Consider the following 19,288-nt stretch of genomic DNA (forward strand, 5'->3'; position numbering starts at 1 on the left):
AGCTTTTTCGTTTTGTTGATATGTCGGTGCTCTGCACACTTTGTGTCACATCTTAAAATTGTGGAAACATTTTAAAATGGCTTGTGTGCCTCCAGCTTCAGTCTTGTTGTGGGTTCATCTCTCATGTCCTGTAAGTGATGTTGGGGGTAAAGGGCCTTATCCTCTTCAAAGCACTTAAGATTCCGGGCTGAGTATTCACACATAATTTGCATTCTTGAGTCTTTGACCTTTTTTTCTTATCTTTTAGTTTTATAGACGATTGCGACAGGTCATCCTGTGCATTAAAGGAAAACATGCTAATCATTAGAGATGACCATCATACTTAAATCTGACTTGTAAAAAATGCTGCTGCTCCTGTTGCCAGTAAGTGAGCTCCAGGTGTGGTTATAAGAAGATGCATCCAGTCTCAGGTCACAGTTTTCAAGTAAAGGTTGAACAAACAGGTGAGTGGAGAACTGAATCTGAATATGCTGTTGGTGTTCTTTTAATTCCTATATGGTGTCTTTTTTTTCCAAAGGGTTGTCTACTGTATGCTACAATGAGGAAACTGGTGTGTATAGATAAGTATTGCACTATAAAACAAAATGGATATGCTAATATTTTGTATTTTCGGACCAACAGCTGGGACTTGCCATTATTGCTGGACTCATTTCTGGTACGTTTTCTGTGGGTGAACTATTTACTATGATATTTTTGACAGCAGTGGAAGTAGTTGGCATGGAAAAAATAATTATTATATGAGAATTATGCTGCACGATTGGTTGATCATATTTTTAGGTAAGCACTAAATACTATGCCAAAAGAGACCTCCCGTAACATATAATATAACATATTTGCCTAGTCCTATAAATAAAGCTGACCATGGTTCAAGTTGTGGAAAGATATCTATTTTTGATTCTAATAAATTCAAAATATGAAATGACATCATTATTATGATTTTCACCTATGTTTTGTGATGGAAATACAACTTAATATCATGCCCCTTTAGCAGAATATAGCCGTATAACTGTTACTTAAGAAACTTTATTTGGAAGTTACATTATTTTAACAAAAAAATAAATACACAACATTCCGTTTTACCTGATGAAAATAAATTTAAAAAATAAAAATGCTATTATTGCTACTTTCAGCTGGAAACCTGCAACCGTCATTCTTGCCATTACGTGAGTATTTCCAGTAGATATATACATATATATTATATACATATAACATTGTAGGGATGTATTTTTAAAAATCATTTCAATTGGTCATGTGGTTTCTATTCCAGCTATTGAAATCAGCAAACCCTCCAATGAACGTAAGTATTAAAAATAAAACAAAAAAATGCTTGTTCACATTTTTTAAATGTATAAAAATCCAAGTATTTTAAACATAACCTGCTGTATTTTGCTCAGGCTGTTGGACTGAATGGTTTGACAGGGATGACCCCTCAGGAATTGGAGACTGGGAACTGCTGGTTAACCTCCGTAATGAATATCCAGGAAAGATCTGTAGTAAACCAGTGGACATCGAGGCCAGGACTCTGTCTGGACTCACTCCAGCTGCAGCAGGAGACGTGGTTCAGTGAGTATCTCTGAACATCTATATTTTTGTATTTATTGTTTATATGATAATGATACACTTATATATGTATTCGTTTTGAAGTGTAGACAAAATATATATGTTACTAAAAATTAATAATTACATCCCTCACATTTGCCGTGGTTCCCTATACTTTAACATAATTATTTGACCCAAAATGGTGAAATAAATTCCTAATTAAAAGAATAGACTGGATAGAGCAAAGATATTTAAATAATGTGAAATAACTAAGATACCAACAGAAGAAGTTTTTACAGGGGCTGTAATGTGGCCCAAAAAAACGCCCAAGATATATATTTCCAAACATATATCCAGAAGGTGGTTGAACCAGGGAACAGACTGAATTTACCTTTGCCTGTTGTGTTTGATTTTTTTTAGGATGAACAAAGATACTGGTTTTGTCTGCAAAGATACAGACCAAAAAGACAAAAAGTGCAGTGACTATCGTGTCCGCTTCAGCTGCTACTCCCCCTTCTGTGCAGAAGAATGTACAGTCGAAGGTACTGTCACCGTGGTGCTGTTGTTCCAACACAATAACCTACTCACTTAGTTACTTTACTGATTGATCGTTTCCTATAGTGTGTTGGAGTGACTGGTTTGACCGTGACAATCCCGGCGGAACAGGAGACTGGGAAAATTTGAGCCTTTTGCAGAAACAATACCCAGGAAAAATTTGCAAGAAGCCTGAGTACATCGAAGTGGTCACAGTGAGCGGAAACGTCCCAGCTACTGCAACTGGACAAGACTTCCTCATGTACGTCACTGCAGTCATCTGTTATTTATTGTCGTTTATTGTAATTAATTATTTGTCTGTTCTTTCATTTACAGTTTTAATCCAACTGAGGGCTTTGTGTGCAAGAATAAGCCGGGCCAGTACTGCAAGGACTATAAGGTGCGCTTCGGCTGCTGCTGCGACTGAGGCCCAGCTCAGAGAGGCCGTGTGGGAACAGGACTTTCTTCCAAAGTCTATGTTATTTTTGCTCGAACTGGAGAAGACTAATGTACTAAAGCTTTGTACTAAAGACTACTATGTAAAGCGCTTTGAGTACCTAGAGGTTATAAAAGTGCTATATAAATGTTACCATTTACTAATAGAAAATAAATAAAAAGTTGTGTTGACACGGTGTCTGAATTCTTTAAGGCAATACAAGTCTTGATACAAAGTAAATGATAGGTTGCAAAATCTTACTCTTTTCTCCTCAGGCCCTCAATTGCCAGGTCTCACACCTTCACTGTGCACAGATACAAAAATGCATATACATTGACATTAAAACAGGAATGCAGGAAAAATACTTTCAGTCATATGCACAGCTAAATAGAATAGAACAGCGTAGAGGCCTGTCTCACATCCTCAGGGTTTGATGAATGGTTGAATGTGCATGCACGTGGGTACGAGCACGGCTCTGCCGTGTCTGGGGGTGACACTGTGGGTGTGGTGTGGTTATTAGTGAGCGCGCTCACCTGCTGTGTGTGTGTCAGTGGCTTGGATAACGGCGACGGGGTGAACATGAGGTTAATGACTTTCTGTTGACCATGTCACGTACCATCTCACTTTTACATCTCACCAGAAAGATTTGCCTGTTCAGGCATCGATGTTTGGCCAATGCATATCGTCATCAAACTGAAGTAACTTCCGGCCTTCTGTTTTGCATTTAGAGAAATAAAAGACCTAACATGTGTCCATTTACATGTGCAATTGTTCTGAGACACGTCTTCAATGTTTAATACCTGTGTCTTAGCCTGCCACGGCGTTTGGATTTGTTTGGATGCCAGCGCTGTAATAGTCCAGATTAGAAATGCATTTATATCATATCAAAATGTCTCTCCTTGAAAGTTCAGATTTAGATTTCTTAAAGATGGAATGGACGATTTTTTGGCCCAAATCTGAGTCTCATTTCCTCGTGGCGTGGACTCCCGATTAGTCCTGCCACGTATCAATCATAGGATGCACCTACTGCTCACCTGCAGCCTCATCGGCTCGTCCCCAGGAGAGCAGCATGTTTCCGCGTGTCTAAGCGCATGGATCTATCATAATATACTTCCCTCAGTGGGAATAAAATGAAGACAGAGAAAGACAGTTCGAGCGACTCATAAGAGACGGAAATCTACAGGAGACGAGAGATGCGATGCGATCCGTCGCGCTAAAAAACGAACGCACGTCTAACCTGGAGGCTGTTGTGTGCATCCGCACGGGGAGAGTATGCACTTCCGCTTGAGTTCTCAAATCGGCGAAACATCGTCCATTACGCCTTTAATAAAGATTTCAGTCAGAGTGTTATAATTATCTGTTTATTTCTTGATCATAATAACTCCTTATTTGTAAATACCTATAAAAGTCAGTTTTTTCTAAATCAGAGGATTTCTTCAGCTTATCAAAGCTTTTTCGTTTTGTTGATATGTCGGTGCTCTGCACACTTTGTGTCACATCTTAAAATTGTGGAAACATTTTAAAATGGCTTGTGTGCCTCCAGCTTCAGTCTTGTTGTGGGTTCATCTCTCATGTCCTGTAAGTGATGTTGGGGGTAAAGGGCCTTATCCTCTTCAAAGCACTTAAGATTCCGGGCTGAGTATTCACACATAATTTGTATTCTTGAGTCTTTGACCTTTTTTTCTTATCTTTTAGTTTTATAGACGATTGCGACAGGTCATCCTGTGCATTAAAGGAAAACATGCTAATCATTAGAGATGACCATCATACTTAAATCTGACTTGTAAAAAATGCTGCTGCTCCTGTTGCCAGTAAGTGAGCTCCAGGTGTGGTTATAAGAAGATGCATCCAGTCTCAGGTCACAGTTTTCAAGTAAAGGTTGAACAAACAGGTGAGTGGAGAACTGAATCTGAATATGCTGTTGGTGTTCTTTTAATTCCTATATGGTGTCTTTTTTTTCCAAAGGGTTGTCTACTGTATGCTACAATGACGGAACTGGTGTGTATAGATAAGTATTTCACTATAAAACAAAATGGATATGCTAATATTTTGTATTTTCGGACCAACAGCTGGGACTTGCCATTATTGCTGGACTCATTTCTGGTACGTTTTCTGTGGGTGAACTATTTACTATGATATTTTTGACAGCAGTGGAAGTAGTTGGCATGGAAAAAATAATTATTATATGAGAATTATGCTGCACGATTGGTTGATCATATTTTTAGGTAAGCACTAAATACTATGCCAAAAGAGACCTCCCGTAACATATAATATAACATATTTGCCTAGTCCTATAAATAAAGCTGACCATGGTTCAAGTTGTGGAAAGATATCTATTTTTGATTCTAATAAATTCAAAATATGAAATGACATCATTATTATGATTTTCACCTATGTTTTGTGATGGAAATACAACTTAATATCATGCCCCTTTAGCAGAATATAGCCGTATAACTGTTACTTAAGAAACTTTATTTGGAAGTTACATTATTTTAACAAAAAAATAAATACACAACATTCCGTTTTACCTGATGAAAATAAATTTAAAAAATAAAAATGCTATTATTGCTACTTTCAGCTGGAAACCTGCAACCGTCATTCTTGCCATTACGTGAGTATTTCCAGTAGATATATACATAACATTGTAGGGATGTATTTTTAAAAATCATTTCAATTGGTCATGTGGTTTCTATTCCAGCTATTGAAATCAGCAAACCCTCCAATGAACGTAAGTATTAAAAATAAAACAAAAAAATGCTAGTTCACATTTTTTAAATGTATAAAAATCCAAGTATTTTAAAAGTAACCTGCTGTATTTTGCTCAGGCTGTTGGACTGAATGGTTTGACAGGGATGACCCCTCAGGAACTGGAGACTGGGAGCTGCTGGTTAACCTCCGTAATGAATATCCAGGAAAGATCTGTAGTAAACCAGTGGACATCGAGGCCAGGACTCTGTCTGGACTCACTCCAGCTGCAGCAGGAGACGTGGTTCAGTGAGTATCTCTGAACATCTATATTTTTGTATTTATTGTTTATATGATAATGATACACTTATATATGTATTCGTTTTGAAGTGTAGACAAAATATATATGTTACTAAAAATTAATAATTACATCCCTCACATTTGCCGTGGTTCCCTATACTTTAACATAATTATTTGACCCAAAATGGTGAAATAAATTCCTAATTAAAAGAATAGACTGGATAGAGCAAAGATATTTAAATAATGTGAAATAACTAAGATACCAACAGAAGAAGTTTTTACAGGGGCTGTAATGTGGCCCAAAAAAACGCCCAAGATATTTAATTCCAAACATATATCCAGAAGGTGGTTGAACCAGGGAACAGACTGAATTTACCTTTGCCTGTTGTGTATGATTTTGTTTAGGATGAACAAAGATACTGGTTTTGTCTGCAAAGATACAGACCAAAAAGACAAAAAGTGCAGTGACTATCGTGTCCGCTTCAGCTGCTACTCCCCCTTCTGTGCAGAAGAATGTACAGTCGAAGGTACTGTCACCTTGGTGCTGTTGTTCCAACACAATAACCTACTCACTTAGTTACTTTACTGATTGATCGTTTCCTATAGTGTGTTGGAGTGACTGGTTTGACCGTGACAATCCCGGCGGAACAGGAGACTGGGAAAATTTGAGCCTTTTGCAGAAACAATACCCAGGAAAAATTTGCAAGAAGCCTGAGTACATCGAAGTGGTCACAGTGAGCGGAAACGTCCCAGCTACTGCAACTGGACAAGACTTCCTCGTGTACGTCACTGCAGTCATCTGTTATTTATTGTCGTTTATTGTAATTAATTATTTGTCTGTTCTTTCATTTACAGTTTTAATCCAACTGAGGGCTTTGTGTGCAAGAATAAGCCGGGCCAGTACTGCAAGGACTATAAGGTGCGCTTCGGCTGCTGCTGCGACTGAGGCCCAGCTCAGAGAGGCCGTGTGGGAACAGGACTTTCTTCCAAAGTCTATGTTATTTTTGCTCGAACTGGAGAAGACTAATGTACTAAAGCTTTGTACTAAAGACTACTATGTAAAGCGCTTTGAGTACCTAGAGGTTATAAAAGTGCTATATAAATGTTACCATTTACTAATAGAAAATAAATCAAAAGTTGTGTTGACACGGTGTCTGAATTCTTTAAGGCAATACAAGTTTTGATACAAAGTAAATGACAGGTTGCCAAATCTTACTCTTTTCTCCTCAGGCCCTCAATTGCCAGGTCTCACACCTTCACTGTGCACAGATACAAAAATGCATATACATTGACATTAAAACAGGAATGCAGGAAAAATACTTTCAGTCATATGCACAGCTAAACAGAATAGAACAGCGTAGAGGCCTGTCTCACATCCTCAGGGTTTGATGAATGGTTAAATGTGCATGCACGTGGGTACGAGCACGGCTCTGCCGTGTCTGGGGGTGACACTGTGGGTGTGGTGTGGTTATTAGTGAGCGCGCTCACCTGCTGTGTGTGTGTCAGTGGCTTGGATAACGGCGACGGGGTGAACATGAGGTTAATGACTTTCTGTTGACCATCTCACGTACCATCTCACTTTTACATCTCACCAGAAAGATTTGCCAGTTCAGGCATTGATGTTTGGCCAATGCATATCGTCATCAAACTGAAGGAACTTCCGGCCTTCTGTTTTGCATTTAGAGAAATAAAAGACCTAACATGTGTCCATTTACATGTGCAATTGTTCTGAGACACGTCTTCAATGTTTAATACCTGTGTCTTAGCCTGCCACGGCGTTTGGATTTGTTTGGATGCCAGCGCTGTAATAGTCCAGATTAGAAATGCATTTATATCATATCAAAATGTCTCTCCTTGAAAGTTCAGATTTAGATTTCTTAAAGATGGAATGGACGATTTTTTGGCCCAAATCTGAGTCTCATTTCCTCGTGGCGTGGACTCCCGATTAGTCCTGCCACGTATCAATCATAGGATGCACCTACTGCTCACCTGCAGCCTCATCGGCTCGTCCCCAGGAGAGCAGCATGTTTCCGCGTGTCTAAGCGCATGGATCTATCATAATATACTTCCCTCAGTGGGAATAAAATGAAGACAGAGAAAGACAGTTCGAGCGACTCATAAGAGACGGAAATCTACAGGAGACGAGAGATGCGATGCGATCCGTCGCGCTAAAAAACGAACGCACGTCTAACCTGGAGGCTGTTGTGTGCATCCGCACGGGGAGAGTATGCACTTCCGCTTGAATTCTCAAATCGGCGAAACATCGTCCATTACGCCTTTAATAAAGATTTCAGTCAGAGTGTTATAATTATCTGTTTTTTTTGGTTTATTTCTTGATCATAATAACTCCTTATTTGTAAATACCTATAAAAGTCAGTTTTTTCTAAATCAGAGGATTTCTTCAGCTTATCAAAGCTTTTTCGTTTTGTTGATATGTCGGTGCTCTGCACACTTTGTGTCACATCTTAAAATTGTGGAAACATTTTAAAATGGCTTGTGTGCCTCCAGCTTCAGTCTTGTTGTGGGTTCATCTCTCATGTCCTGTAAGTGACGTTGGGGGTAAAGGGCCTTATCCTCTTCAAAGCACTTAAGATTCCGGGCTGAGTATTCACACATAATTTGCATTCTTGAGTTTTTGACCTTTTTTTCTTATCTTTTAGTTTTAAAGACAATTGCGACAGGTCATCCTGTGCATTAAAGGAAAACATGCTAATCATTAGAGATGACCATCATACTTAAATCTGACTTGTAAAAAATGCTGCTGCTCCTGTTGCCAGTAAGTGAGCTCCAGGTGTGGTTATAAGAAGATGCATCCAGTCTCAGGTCACAGTTTTCAAGTAAAGGTTGAACAAACAGTTGAGTGGAGAACTGAATCTGAATATGCTGTTGGTGTTCTTTTAATTCCTATATGGTGTCTTTTTTTTCCAAAGGGTTGTCTACTGTATGCTACAATGAGGAAACTGGTGTGTATAGATAAGTATTGCACTATAAAACAAAATGGATATGCTAATATTTTGTATTTTCGGACCAACAGCTGGGACTTGCCATTATTGCTGGACTCATTTCTGGTACGTTTTCTGTGGGTGAACTATTTACTATGATATTTTTGACAGCAGTGGAAGTAGTTGGCATGGAAAAAATAATTATTATATGAGAATTATGCTGCACGATTGGTTGATCATATTTTTAGGTAAGCACTAAATACTATGCCAAAAGAGACCTCCCGTAACATATAATATAACATATTTGCCTAGTCCTATAAATAAAGCTGACCATGGTTCAAGTTGTGGAAAGATATCTATTTTTGATTCTAATAAATTCAAAATATGAAATGACATAATTATTATGATTTTCACCTATGTTTAATATCATGCCCCTTTAGCAGAATATAGCCGTATAACTGTTACTTAAGAAACTTTATTTGGAAGTTACATTATTTTAACAAAAAAATAAATACACAACATTCCGTTTTACCTGATGAAAATAAATTTAAAAAATAAAAATACTATTATTGCTACTTTCAGCTGGAAACCTGCAACCGTCATTCTTGCCATTACGTGAGTATTTCCAGTAGATATATACATATATATTATATACATATAACATTGTAGGGATGTATTTTTAAAAATCATTTTAATTTGTCATGTGGTTTCTATTCCAGCTATTGAAATCAGCAAACCCTCCAATGAACGTAAGTATAAAAAATAAAACAAAAAAATGCTAGTTCACATTTTTTAAATGTATAAAAATCCAAGTATTTTAAAAGTAACCTGCTGTATTTTGCTCAGGCTGTTGGACTGAATGGTTTGACAGGGATGACCCCTCAGGAACTGGAGACTGGGAACTGCTGGTTAACCTCCGTAATGAATATCCAGGAAAGATCTGTAGTAAACCAGTGGACATCGAGGCCAGGACTCTGTCTGGACTCACTCCAGCTGCAGCAGGAGACGTGGTTCAGTGAGTATCTCTGAACATCTATATTTTTGTATTTATTGTTTATATGATAATGATACACTTATATATGTATTCGTTTTGAAGTGTAGACAAAATATATATGATACTAAAAATTAATAATTACATCCCTCACATTTGCCGTGGTTCCCTATACTTTAACATAATTATTTGACACAAAATGGTGAAATAAATTCCTAATTAAAAGAATAGACTGGATAGAGCAAAGATATTTAAATAATGTGAAATAACTAAGATACCAACAGAAGAAGTTTTTACAGGGGCTGTAATGTGGCCCAAAAAAACGCCCAAGATATATATTTCCAAACATATATCCAGAAGGTGGTTGAACCAGGGAACAGACTGACTTTACCTTTGCCTGTTGTGTATGATTTTTTTTAGGATGAACAAAGATACTGGTTTTGTCTGCAAAAATACAGACCAAAAAGACAAAAAGTGCAGTGACTATCGTGTCCGCTTCAGCTGCTACTCCCCCTTCTGTGCAGAAGAATGTACAGTCGAAGGTACTGTCACCTTGGTGCTGTTGTTCCAACACAATAACCTACTCACTTAGTTACTTTACTGATTGATCGTTTCCTATAGTGCGTTGGAGTGACTGGTTTGACCGTGACAATCCCGGCGGAACAGGAGACTGGGAAAATTTGAGCCTTTTACAGAAACAATACCCAGGAAAAATTTGCAAGAAGCCTGAGTACATCGAAGTGGTCACAGTGAGCGGAAACGTCCCAGCTACTGCAACTGGACAAGACTTCCTCGTGTACGTCACTGCAGTCATCTGTTATTTATTGTCGTTTATTGTAATTAATTATTTGTCTGTTCTTTCATTTACAGTTTTAATCCAACTGAGGGCTTTGTGTGCAAGAATAAGCCGGGCCAGTACTGCAAGGACTATAAGGTGCGCTTCGGCTGCTGCTGCGACTGAGGCCCAGCTCAGAGAGGCCGTGTGGGAACAGGACTTTCTTCCAAAGTCTGTTATTTTTGCTCGAACTGGAGAAGACTAATGTACTAAAGCTTTGTACTAAAGACTACTATGTAAAGCGCTCTAAAGCGTACCTTTAGGTTAAAAAAGTGCTATATAAATGTTACCATTTACTAATAGAAGATAAATAAAAAGTTGTGTTGACACGGTGTCCGAATTCTTTAAGGCAATACAAGTTTTGATAGAAAGTAAATGAAAGTGCTTCAAAAATGTATTCATATAACAACACAAACAGATAAAAAAATACATCATAAATATACATTGACATTAAAACAGAGGATTGCAGGAAAAATACTTTCAGTCATATGCACAGCTAAACAGAATAGAACAGCGTAGAGTTCTGTCTCACATCCTCAGGGTTTGATGAATGGTTGAATGTGCATGCACGTGCAAAATTATGTCATATTTTTACATGCTACATTTCAGATTCGACGTCATAGGCCCCTTAATTGATACAAATAACAACTATCATGCTATCAAATTAAAACTGTATCTGGACAAAAGATCTGGGTAAATTGTGATCAAATAGGGCATTGTTTCTAAAGTGTTTCATCATCCTCAGAAGCAAGATAGACTATATCTTGGTATATGGACAGAAGCTTGAGTTCAATCTGGCCTGACACTTCTTGTAATTTGCCCAAAGTTGGATCTTCTGATGCACCCACTATCCAAAAAGTTCTTGAGGCACAACATTATGAATATTGGTGACATTAAACTCCTCAGAAGTAGGAGGCCATGTCCACTGAACACCTGGCTTTTGTTTTACAGCATTCTTGATTGCAATTCCAGCAGAGGACAGTGTGTGGAGGAGGTCTCTTGGCTCCTTGTCCTCTTTCCTCGACTCCTCAATGTCACATTGTCTGTTTCTGAAGATCCTAAGTCACTTTCTGATGGAGAGTCTAAATCATCTAAAACAGTCCCAGTTGAAAGTGATTCAACATACACAAGTTGCCTGAAAACCCCTAGAACGCAAAAGGCGGCATCCTGGTGCATTAATGGATTTAGGAGAGAGTAACCGTAGAATTAGCAAGACAAATCTGTGATGAGCTAAACAAAACAATTGGATGAATAAAAAGGTATGATGGAAGTAGCTTGAGCAGCATGTGTCTGCGCGACCAAGATGGCATGAGTCCCTTGTCCTTAGACCCTCTTCTCGGCATGGACAAACTATAAAACCACTTTGGGAGAAAGTAGAAACCTTGAGGAGTTCCACGGTGATGGAGATATTCAACTCTCTCGGACGGACAGGCGGACATGCTTCAATTGCAGTTAAGTTGAAGGGGAATCTGGAGCCGAAAGTTGGGACGCGGTGGAGAGTGTGGCCAGCTGGAAGCTGATTTAATCGGTCCAACGGGACGAAAAAGTGTGAAGTTGAAAGTATTTTGGCGCGGCGGGCGGAGACAGTGGTTGAGCGAGAAATTCGGTGCTTGAGGAGGCTGGAGTGGGACCTGGCAAAGTGGTGCTTGGTGGTGGGCAGACCTGGAAGCCGGGACTTGAAGGGTTGTGGAACCTGGAGTGGAACCTGGAGTGGAACCTGGAGTGGAACCTGGAGTGGAACCTGGCAACGCAGTGGCCGAGGAGAAACGACTAGAAGCTTTCAACGCAGTACCTGGCGACTCGGTGCGAAGAGAAAAGAGTAACACCTGGTTACCTGGGAGAAAGAGTCCTGGCATCCTGATGCCCGGGGAGATAGAGAAGGAAAACTGGCATCCCGGTGCCTGGGGAGAAAGAGAAAGGGGCCCTGACATCCCGGTGCCCGGAGAGAAGAGAAGGAGAACTGGCAGCCCGTTGCTAGAAGAGAAAAGAGTAAGATCTGGTTACCTGGGAGAAAGAGACCTGGCATCCTGAGTCCCGGGGTGATAAAGGGAAAATCTGGCATGCCAGTGCCTGGGGAGAAAGAGAAAGGGGACTTGGCAGCCCCTTGCCAGAAGAGAAAAGTAAGACCTGGTGACCTGAGGACTGAAGAAAGAAGAGAAAGACTAAGAAAAACTTTGTTGAATGAGAAAGAGTCAGAGTTGACAGCCCGTTGCCCAGGGAAAGTGTGAAGCGCTGAAGGAGAAAGAATGGGCCGCCCGTGTGCCATCGGTGCCAGCTCCCGTGTGCGTCTCCACGCAGGCAGACATTAGAGACCGGATTGCGCCCGGCCTGCAGCGGGCCGAAGTCCAAGTGGGACTTCTTTCAGACCTTCGATGATAAATATACACTTTTCGCCAGCGTCCTGGTTCCACATCTGGAGGCGCGCAGCTGATGACGTCACCATTGCTCCACGGGCCGGGCAGCTCGACCTGAGCTCCCTCTGGTGGTGGGAGCCAGGCTGTACAACTCAATTTTAAACAGAATAAACAATGTTCATGGGACTTGGCAACATCCCAGCATCCTGTGACCTTAACAATGTCAAGTTCAAACACTCCTTTTCTCAATCTTTCTCATCCTCAATCCTTCTTTGCAGTTGCACTCAACTCCATCGAAATGCATTCCTCTATCCCTCCTCTGTACCTACTGCTACATACTACTGCTACATCCTACTGCTACATTCTACTGCTACATCCTACTGCTACATACTACTGCTACATCCTACTGCTACATCCTACTGCTACATTCTACTGCTACATCCTACTGCTACATCCTAATGCTACAAACTAATGCTACAACCTACAGCTACAACCTACAGCTAAAGCCAAGTTACCTAACGTAACTGTAGTCAAACAAGTACGCGTGTAGCTTCGCTACTAGCACATATGACACCGGATAGGCTCTAACCACAGGGCCTAGAAGATAGCCCCCAAACACCCATGTACCTATCAATGTACCATCTTCAACGTGCTGGCTTTACCATTCATTATCATTTTGGCTAAAGCTATTCTATATTTTCGCCCTCCATTCAAGCTCACTTATACTACACTATTCCGACAGTTGCCAACCAGTTGTTCCTTTTCTTTTCTCATGCAACCTTCACACCTCTTAGGCTCACAATTTATGCTTTCACTAAATTACTATCACATTCAGCTGTCTGGCTTCGCGGCCACATACTAGCCACAGCCATCTTCAGAGATTCTATTTCTTGCATTCCGGCAGGTTCTTATCTTCAAATTTGCATATTACCTTGAGTAAAAAAAAAATTCCAGCTCTTGCTTCTCACGCTACCTCATCTTACCATGTTTGCCTTACCTTCTCACACATGCTCACATTGCCTTCGGGAAATCATGCTCTCTCTCACCCCTCATCCCATCCATTACCAATACACCGACTCATGCTAGCATACTACTCCGACCCATGCCACACCTTGCTGCTCCAATCCACCAGCTTGACCAGAGCCCAGCCGGCAGCCACGCTCGCCCAGAGCCTCACCAGCGGCCATGCTCACTCAGAGCTTACTCGGCACCGTCCACACGCTCGCACCGACCCACGGCAGTGTTCACGCGCTCGCCCTGACCCTCGGCAGCGTCAACACGCCTGCTCCGAGCACAAACTTTGCCAACGGCCGCGCTCGCTCCGGCTACAAACTTCGACAGCGGCGTCACGCTCGCCTCGATCCACGGCCTCACACCAATCCACGCATTCATTCCCCAGAGCCCCTCTCTCAGAGCCACCGGGATACGCCCCTCTGGTTCTCTACAGTCTCTCCTTCGAAACCTGTTCTTGTTCTTGAGTCCGTTCTCCATTCTATCTCTTTTAACTCTTCATTCATCCCTCACTTCATCACTCGATCGCCTCAATTCCTCCTTTTCAATCTTCAGGAACCTTATAAATCGGACTACCCCCAAATCTTTCATTCCACTCATTCTCAATCTCATTCAGCTCTCAATTAAGTTCCCTCATTCATCGCTCATATTGATTTCATTACTATCTTCAGCTCGTCAACTCCTACATCCATGCAAGTATTTCGCTCTCCCCAACCTTCTCTCAAGTCCGGAGCAAGGGTTACTCCATCACGAAATCCAGTTTTAACAACTGCAAATCCTCAAATCCTATCGCTCTCGCACTTTATTCACACCCATGTACTTCCGTCGACGACCCACAAACGCTAAAACTCTATTCCAATGCAGCAGTATTAATCCTCGTCTCAGTAATAGACAAACTGCTTTAGATTCCTTCCAGCTACTCTTCAAAGTGTCCTTGACTATCCAGATCCTCTTCCCTCGTGCCACTCAGTAACGTTATTTTCAGCCAGGCTTACGTCGAGATCCAAATCATCTTCCTTCATTTAAATCATCTTTTGGGGTTCTGAATCGGCTGGGCTGATTACCCAAGACAGAGCCCCCGTCCTGAGTCTCTCCCCAGCCAATTCCATCGATCCATCATCGCTCCATCATCGATCCTTCATCAATCCTTCATCACTATTATCAATAAACATTCTTTCGAATTCCATTGTTGTGGCGTGGTCCTTGCTAGTGAAATGTTGTTAAAACTGTAAATATTCTCTTAAAATCCTTGGTTTACTTAAAAAAGTCAAAACTTGTTTGACAAAAACGTATTAAAAAGTCAAAGAAATAAGGAAAGCAGTTATAGCAAGCTGGAGCAAGCAGGAAAGTGTTTGCACTCTTCGGAAGCAGGCAGCAGAAGAGAAGATAATATTAACTTTGCTGGTAGACTCTGTCATCATGATAACTCCTTATTTGTAAATACCAATAAAAGTCCAGTTTCTCTAAATCAGAGGATTCCTTCAACTTATCAAAGCTTTTTAGTTTTGTCAATATGTCGGTGCTCTGCGCACTATTAAAATTATGTCCTGTCATGTCCTGTAAGTGATGTTGGGGGTAAAGGGCCTTATCCTCTTCAAAGCACTTAAGATTCCGGGCTGAGTATTCACACATAATTTGCATTCTTGAGTCTTTGACCTTTTTTTCTTATCTTTTAGTTTTATAGACGATTGCGACAGGTCATCCTGTGCATTAAAGGAAAACATGCTAATCATTAGAGATGACCATCATACTTAAATCTGACTTGTAAAAAATGCTGCTGCTCCTGTTGCCAGTAAGTGAGCTCCAGGTGTGGTTATAAGAAGATGCATCCAGTCTCAGGTCACAGTTTTCAAGTAAAGGTTGAACAAACAGGTGAGTGGAGAACTGAATCTTAAAGTTAAATTATTATCTGTTATTGAGAGGAGTAGAACCTTATTTTACCTTCTTTGTTTGGTCATTGGAGTAAATATTGAAGGATCATTTTAGTTTGTTATCTGGGATATAAGGTTACAGTTTAGGCTAAATATATCATATATATATATATATCAGAAAATGTGAAGCTTTGACTGACATTCTTTTCATTTCAATTTGATGTATTTTTGTGTTCAAAGGGTTGACTACTGTATGCTACAATGGGGAAACTGGTGTGTATAGATAAGTATTGTTGAATAAAATAAAATGAATATGCTAATATACAATATTTTTTGACCAACAGCTGGGACTTGCCATTATTTCTGGACTCATTTCTGGTACATTTCTATGGGCGTTTTTCTTAACTATTTACCATGATATTTTTGACAGCAGTAGTAGTAGTTGGCCTGGACAAAATAATGATAAGATGAGAATTTTGATTGATGGATTGATTGATTGATTGGTTGATTGGTTGGTTGGTTGATTGATTGATTGATTGATCATATTTTTGTGTGAGCGCTCCATAATATGTCAATAGAGACCTCCCATAACATATTTTGCCTAGTCCTAAATATAAATTTTCTGAAAAATAAAGCTGATTATTGTTCCAGTTTTTGGAAAAAATATCTATTTGTGTGAAATATGAATAATGAATAATAATCATGTTCCCCAAATACAAATGCATCACATGTCTTGAGTATTATTTTCAAGCACTCAACACGTGGTATTTGATGAGTGACTCTGCATTTGTGATGGAAAGATCATGCCATTTTAGCAGAATATAGCCATATAACTATTACTTTAGTCAAATGTTTTGTAATTTATACCAACCGAACATTGAAAATAAGATGTAAATAAGTATGTAGTAGTAATAAGTAGTAAATACATTTTAAAAATAACTTCTATTATTGTTATTTTTAGTTGGAAGCCTGCAACTCACGCCATTCAAGCCACCCAAGCCATTACGTGAGTATTTCCAGTAGATATATACATAACATTGTAGGGATGTAATTATACAACTCATTTTAATTGGTCATGTGGTTTCTATTCTAGCTATTCAAATCAGCAAACACTCCAATGAACGTAAGTGTTAAAAAATAAAACATAAAAATTCCAGTTCACATTTTTTAAAGAGGCTGTATAAATATTCAAGTATTTTAAACGTAACCTGCTGTATTTTGCTCAGGCTGTTGGACTGAATGGTTTGACAGGGATAACCCCTCAGGAACTGGAGACTGGGAGCTGCTGGGACAACTCCGTAAGAAATATCCAGGAAAGATCTGTAGCAAACCAGTGGACATCGAGGCCAGGACTCTGTCTGGACTCACTCCAGCTGCAGCAGGAGACGTGGTTCAGTGAGTATCTCTGAACATCTATATTTTTGTATTCATGGTTTATCTAATAATGTTACACTTATATATTCATTAATTTTTCAGTGTAGATAAAATGTATATATTACTGATTATTAGAGCAGAGAGATTGAAATAATATGAACTAACTAAGATACAATCAGAAGAAGTTTTACAGGGGCTGTAACGTGGCCCAAAAAAACGCCCATGTAATATATTTCCAAACATTTATCCAGAAGGTGGTTGAAGCAGGGAACAGACTGACTTTACCTTTGCCTATTGTGTTTGATTTTTTTTAGGATGAACAAAGATACTGGTTTTGTCTGCAAAAAAAAAGACCAAAAAGACAAAAAGTGCAGTGACTATCGTGTCCGCTTCAGCTGCTACTCCCCCTACTGTGCAGAAGAAGGTACTGTCGACCAACAAGATCTTGTCAATGCAACATTTTTTTTGTTCCTCAATAACTTTACTGATTGATCGTTTCCTATAGTGTGTTGGAGTAAATGGTTTGACCGTGACAACCCCAGTGGAACAGGAGACTGGGAAAATTTGAGCCTTTTGCGAAAAAAATATCCAGGAAAAATTTGCAAGAAGCCCAAGTACATCGAAGTGGTCACAGTGAGCGGAAACGTCCCAGCTCCTGCAACTGGACAAGACTTCCTCATGTACGTCACTGCAGTCATCTGTTATTTACTGTTGTTTATTGTAATTAATTATTTGTCTGTTCTTTCATTTACAGTTTTAATCCAACTGAGGGCTTTGTGTGCAAGAATAAGCCGGGCCAGAAGTGCAAGGACTATAAGGTGCGCTTCGGCTGCTGCTGCGACTGAGGCCCAGCTCAGAGAGGCCGTGTGGGAACAGGACTTTCTTCCAAAGTCTGTTATTTTTGCTTGAACTGGAGAAGACAAAGATACCAAAGCTATGTACTAAAGACTACTATGTAAAGTGCTTTGAGTACCTAGAGGTTATAAAAGTGCTAAATAAATGTTACCATTTACTAATGAAAAATAAAAAAGTTGTCTGAATTCTTTAAGGCAATACAAGTTTCAATATAAAGTAAAGGAAAGTGCTTCAAAAATGTATTCATATCACAACACAAACAAAAATACATAATATACATTGACATTAAAACAGGATTGCAGGAAAAATACTTTCAGTCATATACACAGCTAAACAGAATAGAACAGCGTAGAGGCCTGTCTCACATCCTCAGGGTTTGATGAATGGTTGAATGTGCATGCACGTGGGTACGAGCACGGCTCTGCCGTGTCTGGGTCATTAGTGAGCGCGCTCACCTGCTATGTGTGAGTCAGTGGCTTGGATAACGGCGACGGAGTGAACATAAGGTTAATGACTTTGTTGACCATCTGTTGACCATCTCATGTACCATGTCTACTTTTCTCAGCAGAAAGATTTGCCTGTTCAGGCATCGTTGTTTGGCCAATGCACATTGTCATCAAACAGAAGTAAGTTCCGGCCTTCTGTTTTGCATTCGGAGAAATAAAAGACCTAACACGTGCAATTGTTCTGTGATGCATCTTCAATGTTTAATACCTTTGTCTTAGCCTGCCGTGGCGTTTGGATTTGTTTGAATGGCAGCTTTGCAATATTTTGTTCACTAGCAAGGACCACAACCCTAGGTTTGATGCAAATAGTTTATTAATGAACAAGAAGAATGACAACATCGACATATGGAAATGGGTCCCGTTTTGGGGCATCTATCGATTAGGGCTGTAGGTTCCCGGGCCTTGATACCCCGTCTGGAAGAAAAAAAAAGAAACTAGAAGAGGTGGGAGGGAGGGGCATGAAGCCACGAACAAAAGGTGTGTGCGAGCTGGAAGCTTAAATAGTGTGGACGCCGGAAGGGACGTGAACAGGGGTGTGGTCCTGCTCCCGAACTTAAGATTAACTTATCTTCATTTCACTGGCAAGGACCACAACCCTGGCTACGATCCACAATGTTTATTGCCGTACAAGAAACATGAACAACATAAATGTGCAGAAATGGATGCCGTTTTGGGGCTTCTGGCGATGAGGACCTCAATACCCCCAAAAGAAGCTTGACTGAGGCAGTGCCAATTGGCATACTTGAGGTCACTGAGGTTGGTGGGTGTAGACCTTGAAGGCCATGGAGAACCTATGTTCCGTGAGATATGTCGGTGTAATCCCTCATTTGACCAGGCGTGTTCCATTGTAGAAAAAGCTTCATTTGTAGTCATCTGGACTCAGTTAAAACGTCTAAATTTTCTAACTGAGTCCAGATGACTACAAATGAAGCTTTTTCTACTATGTTCCGTGATTTAATGAGGCAGTCAACTCCTTGACTGGATGCAGATGCAGCAGCACAAATGCAGGAAAAATTTCCGGTAAGAAATGGAGACCAAGCGAAGATTGATGGACC

General features: G+C 40.0%; 3 protein-coding genes and 1 long non-coding RNA gene across 4 annotated transcripts; all 4 read left to right on the forward strand.

Moving 5' to 3' along the window:
* The first annotated feature begins 394 nt into the window (after window positions 1-394).
* Window positions 395-2,582, forward strand: LOC140362873 (uncharacterized). Its single transcript, XM_072449140.1, has 8 exons — window positions 395-443; window positions 518-528; window positions 622-655; window positions 1,268-1,297; window positions 1,395-1,563; window positions 1,960-2,081; window positions 2,161-2,335; window positions 2,410-2,582. Exons 1-8 carry the CDS (start codon window positions 395-397, stop codon window positions 2,498-2,500), a joined length of 681 nt encoding a protein of 226 aa, XP_072305241.1. The 3' UTR covers window positions 2,501-2,582.
* A 1,769-nt stretch (window positions 2,583-4,351) lies between these two features.
* On the forward strand, window positions 4,352-6,522 carry LOC140362881 (uncharacterized). Its single transcript, XM_072449152.1, has 8 exons — window positions 4,352-4,400; window positions 4,475-4,485; window positions 4,579-4,612; window positions 5,208-5,237; window positions 5,335-5,503; window positions 5,900-6,021; window positions 6,101-6,275; window positions 6,350-6,522. Exons 1-8 carry the CDS (start codon window positions 4,352-4,354, stop codon window positions 6,438-6,440), a joined length of 681 nt encoding a protein of 226 aa, XP_072305253.1. The 3' UTR covers window positions 6,441-6,522.
* Window positions 6,523-8,524: 2,002 nt separating this feature from the next.
* Window positions 8,525-10,151, forward strand: LOC140364581 (uncharacterized). Its single transcript, XR_011927719.1, has 5 exons — window positions 8,525-8,562; window positions 9,019-9,051; window positions 9,283-9,451; window positions 9,848-9,957; window positions 10,049-10,151. It is a non-coding gene; the product is annotated as an uncharacterized lncRNA (long non-coding RNA).
* A 3,650-nt stretch (window positions 10,152-13,801) lies between these two features.
* Window positions 13,802-17,789, forward strand: LOC140362886 (uncharacterized). Its single transcript, XM_072449165.1, has 7 exons — window positions 13,802-13,961; window positions 16,460-16,504; window positions 16,592-16,621; window positions 16,725-16,893; window positions 17,187-17,296; window positions 17,378-17,552; window positions 17,627-17,789. Exons 1-7 carry the CDS (start codon window positions 13,802-13,804, stop codon window positions 17,715-17,717), a joined length of 780 nt encoding a protein of 259 aa, XP_072305266.1. The 3' UTR covers window positions 17,718-17,789.
* Window positions 17,790-19,288: the final 1,499 nt, after the last annotated feature.

This window comes from Eucyclogobius newberryi, unplaced genomic scaffold (assembly GCF_026437365.1).
Source record: "Eucyclogobius newberryi isolate DKJ021-1_F unplaced genomic scaffold, fEucNew1.0.hap1 SCAF_1, whole genome shotgun sequence".
NCBI classification, from domain to species: domain Eukaryota; kingdom Metazoa; phylum Chordata; class Actinopteri; order Gobiiformes; family Gobiidae; genus Eucyclogobius; species Eucyclogobius newberryi.

What these genes read in the sequence shown, in the direction of transcription:
- LOC140362873 (XM_072449140.1), top strand. Translation starts at nt 395, where the DNA reads ATGCATCCAGTCTCAGGTCACAGTTTTCAAGTAAAGGTTGAACAAACA. An exon ending in AGAAGAATGTACAGTCGAAG is followed by an intron (nt 2,082 to 2,160) that starts GTACTGTCACCG and finishes CGTTTCCTATAG; the next exon opens with TGTGTTGGAGTGACTGGTTT. An exon ending in ACTGGACAAGACTTCCTCAT is followed by an intron (nt 2,336 to 2,409) that starts GTACGTCACTGC and finishes TTTCATTTACAG; the next exon opens with TTTTAATCCAACTGAGGGCT.
- LOC140362881 (XM_072449152.1), top strand. Translation starts at nt 4,352, where the DNA reads ATGCATCCAGTCTCAGGTCACAGTTTTCAAGTAAAGGTTGAACAAACA. An exon ending in CAGCAAACCCTCCAATGAAC is followed by an intron (nt 5,238 to 5,334) that starts GTAAGTATTAAA and finishes TATTTTGCTCAG; the next exon opens with GCTGTTGGACTGAATGGTTT. An exon ending in ACTGGACAAGACTTCCTCGT is followed by an intron (nt 6,276 to 6,349) that starts GTACGTCACTGC and finishes TTTCATTTACAG; the next exon opens with TTTTAATCCAACTGAGGGCT.
- LOC140362886 (XM_072449165.1), top strand. Translation starts at nt 13,802, where the DNA reads ATGCTCACTCAGAGCTTACTCGGCACCGTCCACACGCTCGCACCGACC. An exon ending in CAAGCCACCCAAGCCATTAC is followed by an intron (nt 16,505 to 16,591) that starts GTGAGTATTTCC and finishes TTTCTATTCTAG; the next exon opens with CTATTCAAATCAGCAAACAC. An exon ending in CCCCTACTGTGCAGAAGAAG is followed by an intron (nt 17,297 to 17,377) that starts GTACTGTCGACC and finishes CGTTTCCTATAG; the next exon opens with TGTGTTGGAGTAAATGGTTT.